The sequence below is a fragment of the Fringilla coelebs genome (genome assembly GCF_963513975.1).
Source record: "Fringilla coelebs genome assembly, chromosome: 3".
In the NCBI taxonomy this organism is placed as follows: Eukaryota; Metazoa; Chordata; class Aves; order Passeriformes; family Fringillidae; genus Fringilla; species Fringilla coelebs.
In genome coordinates, this window is record NC_140030.1 from 55,402,382 (window position 1) to 55,414,049 (window position 11,668).

The 11,668-nt window shown below is 35.9% G+C and overlaps 1 protein-coding gene across 1 annotated transcript in view; it reads left to right on the top strand.

Moving 5' to 3' along the window:
* Nucleotides 1–11,443, top strand: part of ENPP3 (ectonucleotide pyrophosphatase/phosphodiesterase 3) — a gene marked incomplete at its 5' end in the record, with an annotated part of 33,997 nt that extends 22,554 nt beyond the window's left edge. The window contains 9 exons of the mRNA XM_084202628.1: nt 1,182–1,269; nt 2,019–2,188; nt 2,298–2,355; nt 3,085–3,239; nt 5,644–5,779; nt 6,291–6,368; nt 7,708–7,840; nt 9,389–9,545; nt 11,102–11,443. Of these exons, the coding sequence (XP_084058754.1) occupies nt 1,182–1,269; nt 2,019–2,188; nt 2,298–2,355; nt 3,085–3,239; nt 5,644–5,779; nt 6,291–6,368; nt 7,708–7,840; nt 9,389–9,545; nt 11,102–11,275 (1,149 nt within the window). The 3' untranslated portion in view covers nt 11,276–11,443. The remainder of the gene's footprint in view (nt 1–1,181; nt 1,270–2,018; nt 2,189–2,297; nt 2,356–3,084; nt 3,240–5,643; nt 5,780–6,290; nt 6,369–7,707; nt 7,841–9,388; nt 9,546–11,101) is intronic.
* Nucleotides 11,444–11,668: the final 225 nt, after the last annotated feature.

The following is an 11,668-nucleotide window of genomic DNA, read 5'->3' on the forward strand; positions in this document are numbered from 1 at the left end:
TGGGCTTACCTTATCTGCTTGGAGACAGGTGGACTGCAGTAAATCAAGTCTACCATGTTTAGCTACTGAATTCTTTTGTTCTTTTATTCTTCCACTGTGGCAATGACCAAAAAATCTCCATAGGCTCTGGGAGTTCATCTGAGCATCTGGAAGCCTGTATGCTCAAATAAACTAAATCTCATTGTCTCTGTTTATCTTACAAGAGTTAATCATATCACCAGAACAAAAAGCTAATTACCTATACTGTGTGTTAGTATAGCCTATGTTACAGTTTCATCTCATTTTCACTTCTGGTTACAGTGAAAATAGTTTGAGGTCTTGAGCTTTTGGTGTTTGATGTACTTTCTGTGACGTGAACCTTTAGCTAAGGTCAAGCGTGCCGCTCTAAATCCCATATTCTGTGCCTAAAAATCAGATCCTTCCAGATTTTTACAACTATGTTAAAACCAAATGTCAGTGATCAGAATTATGCTGAATGTTTATATGGAAAGAAAAGGTAAATTCTGGTTACCGTGGAAACCTTAATAATGGATAACCTTGCACAGGCGCCACAACTGATTTTTTTCTTTTAAAGAAAGGAGCAACATTTCATCTTTCTAAAATAAATTGAAAATTCCTTTTCTGTTATGGACACATAATATTATTTTAGAACAGATCATTGTCCTGTTAGTCATGTCTCCCGTGTCTCCTGGCAGGCAGCTCAGGAGGCTCACAAAGCAGTAGAAACTCCCGTGAGTCCGTACATAGTACCAGTGTTTGGCCACAACGCTTGCAGGCTCCAGAAAGGCTGCCCAGCACTGCATTGTGCCATTGGTGGTACAGATGCAGGTCTCTGCTGAGTTTGGAATGGGCCTCTGCAGTTCCCTGCTTCTTGCTTTAACTATGGCCATAGACTTAAGTGACCCAAAGACTTCAGCAACTGATATTAAAAATAACAACCCAAAACCAAAAATGAGATTCATTATATAGTTTAAAATGGGAATTTTTGCTTCGCATTTTGCTTCAAATTATGTGCAATGGCAGAAAATTGCCTTCCTTACCAGAATAATCCTGTACTTTTAACTTCTGTGACTGTGAAAAGACTGTATTTTGTTCCAGTCTTCTTACAGTGCAACTGAACTGGTTTTGACTTTGCTTTCCTTTAGGTAACTATTTTTTTTATTATTACTATTACAATCTAGGCTATATTCTTAGCATATGGCCCAAGCTTTAAAGAGAAAGCAGAAGTGGATGCTTTTGAAAACATTGAGGTTTACAACCTTTTGTGTGGTGAGTAGAAACAATCCAGTACTTTAAAGTTCTAGTATTTTCAAATACCAGTGTTTTAAGAGCTAAAAGAAACATAGCTAAAAATGGAGTGAATTAATTCAAAACCAAAACTCTGAAGCCATGCTCTTAGGCTTTCTTTACACTGCTAAGAAATTGACTTCCAGAAGTTGCTCTGCTTTGAAGGTTTTTTCTGATTGCAGAAGAATTCCACTAAAGAATCAGAGGGAACCACACCTGCCATATGGGTTTGCTGTCAAACTGATGCCTGTGGAATTGTGGATAAGAATCCTGTAGAGAGTATCTGCTTTTGCTCATAACTTAGGGTTGACCATTGCAGTCCCAGCAGTGCACAATTAGGAAACATGAATCTCAAAAAATATGGATTAAAGCATCACACAAAAATGCAATAGGTTACTAGGTTTCACAATGTGATGCACTTGCAGTAACATTAATACTTTGCATTAAACTGTCTAATCTTGCGAATGTTGTGACAATGTATAAAACTGTACCAACAGTACTCAAATTTATAGTTACTAAATTTTGATGCTGTGGAAGATAGCAAAGAACCTGCAGACCTAGAAAACTGCAAGTTGGTGGGAGTAGTTACTGTAATAGTTTAAATAATAGAATAAGCTATTTCTTCTACCTTTAAAAATTACTAGGAGATTAGTAGATTTGGAAAGATAATAACTTTTTAAAATACTGTTTTATTCTTAAAATATGTTTGCAAATTTGAAATGTTTCAACAGATTTGCTGCGTATAGCACCAGCAGAAAACAACGGAACACATGGCAGCTTGAATCACCTCTTAAAGAAACCCTTTTACAATCCTTCGCATCCAAAGGAAGCCTCATCTCCCTCCTCCTGTCCAGTTTCTAATCTGACTTCTGCCGATGACCTGGGATGCAACTGCACACAAGTAAACAGGGGTTTCTGGCATCTTTTAATCATTGTCAAGTGTGTTCTGCTTTCTTAATTTTTCTTCTAAACAATGGATTAATTTTGAATAATTCTCTGACTTTTTACAGAGTTCAGTTGAGTCACCAGTAGACCTAAACAAGAGGTTAAATCTCACCACAGAAGAAAGTGAGTAGCAAAAAATGAAAAGAGCAGCAGTATTTTAAAATCCACACCTGGTTTTATATTTTATGTCACTGGTTTCAGTGGGAATTTTTGCAACATTAATTACAATTAAAAGTGAAGTAGGAAAATCAGGTCAGAAGCATCTTTTTTTTTTTAATTTTTCCTTTTCATTTCTTAAAAAAATGCTAAGGGACTCTGTTATAGCAACATGTATATATAGGAATAGGATCTGAGCCCCATTAAAATTTTGGAGAGAACCATAAAGATTTCAATGAAGAAAATCTGAGCACTGTAAGGCTATGAGACATAACTCTTGTTCCTTACCCTGTATCCATAACTTTACCTTTCTCTGATCAAAAATTCCCATAGATACTTCTTTCTACTTTTTTTATGGGGTTTCTGGAAATTTTGGGAAGCGTTGTAATGCCTCCTAGCCAAATAAGATGCACATTTCGCTCCACTGGCAAGATAAATTCAGAATATTGGCATTGGTATAAAACTTCAAAGAAACAAGAGTTTGCAAGTCTTTTATACATTAGACATACTACAAATACTATTTTCTACATTTTTTATTCTACTTATAAGCCTAAAGAACCATGTGACTAGGTTTACTGTTGAATCTATTTGTATTTGCTGAAGTTTTAGTTAACAATTTTTGTCTGCTCTCTTCACCCCTTGTGCCATCCAAAATGTTATAGAAGAATAAATGAATAATTATTATTTAAATTTTAGTAAAGAAGGCAAACTCATCTCATTTGCCATATGGGAGACCCAAACTTCTTCAGAAGGAAAAGGCCTACTGCCTCCTTTTCCATCATCAGTATGTGAGTGGATACAGCTATGATATCCGGATGCCACTGTGGACTGCATACACTGTGAATAAGCCTGTAGGTTATCAAATATCTCTACTACTCTTAAATATGGGATCTAGTGGGTTAAAAATGTGGTCCATTCATCAGGAACCATGTTTAATGGCTGGTGGATGTCATGTGACTAAGGCACTTGTGTCAGAAAAAATGTCTTTGATATAATTTAACTTTCAGCTATCTTAAAATAAAGTTTTGAGAAGTGGGAATGACTGTTTGTAAGGTCACAAAAGATACAGGAGCTGCTGGTGAGCTGGTTCTATTAAACCTGTCCTGTTAAAGGGATATCCTGTCAAGACAATTCTCCATCTCTCCTGTCAGTTCCTGTGGAATAGCAGGCTGTGATTTCCCAAATCAGAAGTTTTAAGCTTTCTGATGAGTACCATGACCTTTTTCCTATTAAATGCCCTCTATGCAACTCTACAAGACAGTTTGCACTAGTGCATATGTGTTCTCTGTTACATGATATGATTTCTGAAAAATGTAATTATAGTTGAATGAACCTCTGAGTATTCAAAGGTATGCGGATCCAGAATAAATTGTTTGAGTTTTCAGGGTCAGTAAACTAATGGACTCTCATGGGCTTACCTCCCCTTATAATTTGACCCTTTTTCTAAGTTGTATGTCTTTTTCTAAGTTGTATTATCAGTGATATGTCAAAAGATCACACACTGACTTACCTTGTACAGAAAGCTGACATGATTTTTTATTACATGTGCTAATCGAGAGGAATAGGCTTTGCAAATTATAACACCTCTAGAAGGACAGAGGAATAGAGCTAATGCCTGTGATAGTAAGGTTTGGCTGCAATACTTGGGAATGACAGAAAGTTGCCCTTTCTACAGAATTTTTATTGCACCCTGGGTTAATTATGTTTGGATGCAGCCTGTGCAATGCTTTACACAATTTGTAAGTTGGGGTATATCTCATTATTATGTAGGTATAAAGAAGTGATTAAATATTAAACTAGGTAATGAAGGCTGGGCTTTTGCGTGATTTGGGAGTTTTGAAACTGGTTGAATAACATACACTTGCTGATCTTAAATAAAAGATGCCAGCATTTTGATTACTTATTATTCTCAGGAATAAGGAAAATTTAAGATTGAAGGACATTTGTTTTCTCGAGGCTTTATATTCGTGTTCCAGGGAGGAAGGCACATTTTCTTGCAAAAAGACAAACACACCTGAAGGGGGCTGCATTTGACATAGGAGACCACAGCAGATGCTTAAATTCTGTTATGTAATGCAAGTAACTCTTGCTTCTTGACATTAATTACTGGCTCACCAAAAAGTAATAAATTGCATTGAAAAGGACAATTCATGATATGACAGGCACAGCCAATTTTTAGTTTCAACTGCTTTCTTTCAGGAGGCATTATGGTTCTTTGACCTGAAATAGAAGGAGGCAAATTGGTGATGAATGTTTTTTTGTTTTTTGTTTGTGTGGTTGGGGTTTTTTGACACATGATCCGCTCATGAGTCAAAGGAAAACTTTTGTCATTTGTATTTCATTCCATGTGGTATATATGTTTTCCATTAATATGCAACCTGACCATATTATGGCATCTACTTGAATTCTGATAAAAGTAACTAAAGAAATTAAATCAAGGAGTACAAAGAGGCACAAAGAACATATCAGTTCTTTTTTTTTTTTTGCTTGGTTTTAATTGATCAAAACAAACAATGTACTGAAAATTAAATTAGATATTTAACTTCTGTTTATAAAGGTATAATGCAAAATATATTCCAGTCTTACCAAAATGAAAATGTTGCATGTAAATGAGGATGAAAAAAAGAGTTAAACACAAAAAAGCATATTCAGATAGCTTAATGTTATTGTAAAATTATGAAAAAGTGTGTAGAAAAGGTTATAGAAAAAAAAGTGAAGGTTATAGAAAGAAATATAGTCATCAGAATCACTTTTGGTCAGATCTTAGCATGTTAGCATATTTTTGTGAAGTAACTAAAGCCAGTAAAATGTTCTAAATTTACTGAGGATTTCTTTATCTGTAACTCTTCAGCAGCACAAATTCTTATGGAGACTGCATCCTCAGATGCCAAGATGAGGTGATAGTGTCATTTTTATATACTAGCTGCTTTCCAGGAGGATGTGACATCGAGTTTGTGTTTCCAGAAATACGTAAAAGTGAGGAATGAGTCAAATGTGAAATCTGTTTTTGCCTAAGGTGTAACCTTATTTTGCTGCTACAGTTTTACACGGCGCATACGGATTTCCCTGAATTACCTAAAAACAGAAGTAGAAGAAAAACAGTACCCAGAAAACATTAGTGTCCATTACTTGCATTGACCTGATTCACTATGAAAATAGAAGATTCAATGAAGTCCATTCTAGGAAGTTAAAACCATACAAAGCATTGGCTTAGCCACAGCCGTGGGTGTAAGATTTTTTTTTTCCTTTTCACAGGAAAACGCATCTCCTCTTCCTCCCACTGTTTCAGACTGTCTGCGGCCTGATGTTAGAATCCCTGCTGCTTGGAGCCAAAAGTGTTCCGACTACCCAGAAGGGCTGACCTTGACCCACAGTTTCCTCTATCCTCCCAGTGAGCATGGTTCTTTTTATAGAGACCTTAGAAAGCCTTAATCAGCTGGATGTGGGTTTATGTTTAAACATATACCCAAACACCAAAACAAACTTCTTTGGATCAGCATGTTGGGCAGAAAAAGGTTTCCAGTGTTTGCAGACTGACCAAAAGTAGGGCAGCTGCTACTTGTATCTAAATATTTTTGGTTTAGAATATTTAAGGTTTTTTTTAAAACATGGCACAACTTGAATGTGATGAAAACCGGTTGGAATGATGTAAAGGGTTGGAAGGAAAGGCTGTCCCTCTTCCTCTGTGTAAATATTCGTGTCCTATTTTCAAATTTGGTAATTATTATTTATTGAGTAGATTTCTTGAACAATTTTGGAGATGTGTTTGCAATAGGATCATACACTCATGCTCAAATGTAACGTGTAATTGAACTACATGTACCTACAATTTATAGTGACATATGAATCAACTGGTCTTTGTATAGTATTCCATTCACTTATATTTTGGTCTTTTTATATAGACTACAGTTCATCTGATCTTGAACAGTATGATGCCTTACTCACCAGTAATATTGCTCCCATGTATAAAGCTTTCAAAGGTAGGTTGCAAAATTTTGATTAATTATGGTTAATTTTCTAAAATTATTGTTCTAGATTTGATAGAGCTATCACAAAATTTTAAAATATTAATGCACGGCCTGCTGTATATCCAGATGTTGTGAAAATATACGTAAAACTTTTTGGGAGTAGATGTTTTAAAATTTATAGCACAATTATATGGGAGTTTTTTTCCTTTGTGTAGTCTTATCTGATTTCTGCTTATCTCTGCTTACCTGTTTGCTTTTGAATTTGCTCTTCATCTCCTCTGGGCTGTCCTAACATGAAACGTTAGCTATGAAACTCTCATAAAAATTTCCCTTGGGAAAATGCTCAAGATGAATGCAAATGGCACTTTTTTTTTTCCAAGATCTGAAGAGAAGACCTCAACAGTATTAATCTTACAACACTATTTATATAATAGATGTTTTTATTATGCAATAATAAAACATCTTCCCATCTAGCTTGACTCATATTTGTTTGTAATCATTGATAAGAAATTTTCTATAACTGCTTAAGATCCTATTTTACTCTTTGGCCTCGGCTAATTTTCTTAGAAAATGCTTAAAAAGAGGAATTGTGTAAAGAAAAAGTTGGAAAAAACCCAATTATGTAACTACCTTTCTAATACATTCAGACCGCTATTATTCATTCACTCATATTAAAAACTAGAGATCTGGAAGACCTAAGTGTCTTTAATCTTCCAAGTAAATTACACTGTGAAATACCTAATTTTTCAAGGAAAACAACAAGAAGTTTCTATAGACCATAAGCAACAGCTAAATCAATAGGAGATACGCTCAATGCCCCAAATGCATAAAGTTTTTTTTGCTGTGCCAGTTGTAAGTATTTGAATAATCTCACTCTTATATCCTACAAATTGTATTTTCTTGATTGGTGTCTGTGAAATAAGCCAAATTGTCTAGTGATGAGTTCTAGACAGTTAAACTAACACTCAGGTGGTGAGTATTCCGCTCACAAAACCACTGTGTCAGTTCCTACTATTTGTAACACTGATCAGGCACATCAGCCAGAAATTAGTGACCTCTCAGCTGTAGGTTGGCAGCTTCAGCTTTAGATCAAATCAATATACACTCAGTAATGCAATTTGCCTTGCAGGACTATAATAGCATTTTCAGCACCTCTTTCAATGACAAGTGGGAGTATGTCCCTTCTGATTAAATCCAAATTTTGTGTAACAAAGAGTTGACTTTATGGGCAGTTTAGTTCTGAACTTTTTAAAATTAATCTTCAGTGAAAACACAAATATGCTATTTTTCTTCAGTGGTGAAATGACTTCAAATTGATATTAATTTTGCTTTTATTTTCTTTTTATGACAGACATATGGGACTATTTCCATGATGTGCTTCTTCAGAAGTATGCCAGAGAAAGGAATGGGGTAAACGTTATCAGTGGACCAGTGTTTGATTACAATTATGATGGCCATTTTGATAGCCCTGATGAAATTAAGCAGTAAGTACATGGAGAAGCCAGAAGTCAAACTCTATATGACTTCAACTGTGTTTCCACACAAAAACCCCCTATTATTAAAAAAGACTAAGAAACAAGTATCACGGAGAATGCAGTATTCTCTTTATAATCCTACATCCACTATTACTCATACAAGAGGAAGTGCTCTTGCAAACAGATACAGTCCCATGGAAGTTGAAGTTCAGGTAAAGAGTAAAAAAGCTGTGCAGTTACATGTGTATCTCTATACACATTCACAGGTACAGACTAGTAATTAGTCTATAGTAATTAGTTTCCCAAGATGATGACTAGAATTTAGATTTTGGGCCTCTCCATCAGAAATGCTGAGAGAATATGACTTTTAAACCGGCAGAAGACATGCTTACGCATGATTTTCTCACTTTGATGTTATGCTCACTCACCTGTTTGTTGTTTCTTCCTATTGTCTCAAACTGATGTATTTCATCAAAGGTCAGATTTGTGTGTTTGCCTTCACTGAATCACATAACTGGAAATGCAAAATGTAACATTCCTGAGAGGCACCTTTGCATAACTATGGCTTACACAGCTTACTGCAACATCTGACATGTTTACACATAAATTATAAAGACCAATTATTTATGTCAGTGAATAAGGGTACAAGGAAATAAAAACAGAATTAGAAAAACTTAGATTAGGGAAAATACCTTGTGAGACTAAGAGCATTTATGGATAGAAAGGTGCTGGGAAATCTGCACAGCTGAATCTATCACTGGAGATGTTTTACTCAGGCTTGACTTGACCACATCTGTTAAAAATGGTTTGAGAATGGGAAGATCGGGCTGCCACGTAGTAGGAGGTGGAAGGGAGGAGAGACTACAACTTCCTTCCAAGCAGAATGCTGTAATACCCAGCTGACCACATAATGCTGCCTCCAGTTTGGAATAAGCATGTTTTAGTCAGCATGGGTAGGCAGTCATACAAAGCAGTATAATAATTTCAGTGATAGTGTTTTGTTCAATAGTGAGCAAAAAAGCCTGGGAAACATTCAGCTCTTTATAAACAAGAGTGACCATGTTTGCAGAAGAGTCAGAAAAGAGCAGCAAAGACATTTACAACTGAGCATCCTAAACTGATTTCTACAGCACACAGCCACAAATCACTGTTCTGGCATTTCTCAATGGCAAGGAGTCAGAAGTTAATTTTCTCATAGCTCTCCTCCAATTCATGTGGTTGAAATTCTTCATATAATGAAGGGCAAATATGATGCTCTATTCTGACTCTTCCAGATGTAGAGATCTCTGGCTCTGGCAAAATAGAGACCATATTAAGCAGTCCTGTTTCAGTGGGACTGCTTGTAGCACACAGAGTAATCCATGTATGTTTGGCTGTTCATAAAATAAATGGTGAGGCTGTGTATCCCATCAGGATTTTTTTTCAATTACAAAAGGAATTTAAGTCATATAGTATTGAAAGATATGTATTGAGATAAATTCTATAAATTTCTAATGGTAGCAATGGTGTTAATGCTTGATATCTCAAAAAATGCCTTAACTAATGTTTGTTTTGTAGGTATGTAAACAATACAAAAATCCCTGTCCCGACCCATTACTATGTGATTCTGACAAGCTGCAAGAACACATCCTATACTCCACTGAACTGTTTAGAATCCTTGGATGCTTTGTCTTTTATCCTTCCTCATCGACCTGACAACTCTGAAAGCTGTGCTGTAAGTATAGTTCTATGTTCCTGTGTGCCCATGAACTTTGGGAACTGATTCCCATTGGAATCTAGTCATCCAGAGAATCTTTATCAGCCTGTGGAATTAACTCATTCCCTATGAGCTGGGAGTGAGCTGAGAGTTAAAGCAATCACCAGAAGAGCAAGGAGCTCCAGGAGATGTAGCTGGAAACTAATGAGCTGATAGGAAGCAAGGAAGAAGAAAGCGAGGTAAGATAAGAGGATGGGGAAATGCTGTCACCTGAGAAGGGCTGAGAACAGCAGCACAGGCAACAGGGAGATGAGATATCTTTATGGAAGACTGCAGGATAAACTCACTTCAGAGGTGTCAGAAGACTTTGAGTGTTCCCTTCAGGTAATGGAAAATTCCTTCAGTTCCTTTTTCCACCTCTATGAGAAATTAGACAGCAGGCATTTGGATGGATGGTCGTGCAGTTAAAATTCATACTTGAATTAAATGAAATCTCTGCTTACCGCTAACAGTGTGAATCTTACGCCTTGTAGCAAATAAAATACATTATCTGAGTGTAATATGCATTGTTGAGGCAGCTGAGTGCCTATTCCACAAACTCTGGGTTACAGAAGGTTCCTAAACTCACTGTTTATATATAATATTTCTATAATAAATATAACTATAACTAACTATAACTATAACTAAAATATATTGCACAAGTATAGCTGCACAGACTTGAACTGATCTTCACAGACAGTTTTTAATTTAATTATAACTTTGAACTCATAACTCCAGACAGGTGCAAGCTTGCCCTACTTGGAAACAACTTCCGTGTCTCCCCATTTTTAGTGTGGATAATCCACAACTTCCCAGTGAGATCTTTTTAGTAGTTGAGGGTTGACTAATTATTAGAATGAATGAGTCATTATAGTTTAGAAATTGACTGTAATTTCTAAAGTTTAGCAATAAACCCCAAGTCTTCTCATTTTATATTCATCATGTTTGGCAGTAACATAAATTTAATGAATCATTTGCCTCAGAAGCAGATATTGTTAATGAAAAAGCAAATTACCAGCTGTTTGCAAAACAATCCTTGTAGTGAAAGAACAGAAAATAACATTTTGGATTGATTAGTGGTTGCATTTCCATTGTTTTCCCCGTCTAACCAGCAACTATTCTTGCTGTCCAGCAATCAAGAGCTGCTGTAAGGACTTTTTGAGTTGTCAGGTGCCTGTTGCTTGACTGGCCTGAGCAGTGCAGCTAATTTGTGCTGTAACTGAAATATCCTTACATGTGTGTTTGAAACGTGGCTCATGCATTTTGTACTTAAAATTGCCATGGCAGCATAATTCTTCTTGTCTGTCACTTTGGAAGTGGAGAGGCGTGTAGAAGAGACATCCACTTGATTCTGTTTAAATGAGATCCCTAAAAGCAAGGCTGTAGAGATGCCTTGGAAAGCCTGAAAGAAGTTTTACCAACTGGAGGCCTTTAGTCTGTCAGACCAGGTCAAACACTGGCAATTGTCCAACACTGCCACCAAAAAACAGAGGGCATTTTATGTGTTTGAACATTGTTCTTGCTTGTTTTGACAGGAAAATAAGACACTTTCTGAATGGGTTGAAGAAAGAGTTCAGGCTCATTCTGCACGTGTTCGGGATGTGGAGTTGCTAGCTGGGCTTGACTTCTACCAGGAAAGAAATGAATCTGTCTCTGAGATCCTGAGGCTAAAGACATTTTTGCCAATATTTGAGACTGAAAGTAACTGATTATCTTTGAAAAGGGGGTTAGTGCTTGGAAGAAAGAAAATTTCAGTGATTTCACTTATTTCCTTGCTTAAGTATGTGGCAGTATTTTTCAAATCTGTGTTTTTCAGTCAAGTGTTCTGTGCCAGTAAAATTTGAATAAAAATGATACACAAAATTTTCTAAAGTGAATTAAATCATCATTGTTGAGCCAGGCTTTCAAAATACAGAATATGTTTACATTATGTAAAACTAATATATTACTCTAAAAATACATAAAATATTGTGATATTATATATGTAATAGCAGTAGTAGTAATGATTGCAAAAAATGCAAAAGGAACATATTTTATACTACAGAGACACCAGAACTGTAAATTGTATATAAAATACTTCTGCAATGGAGTTGAAAAATAAA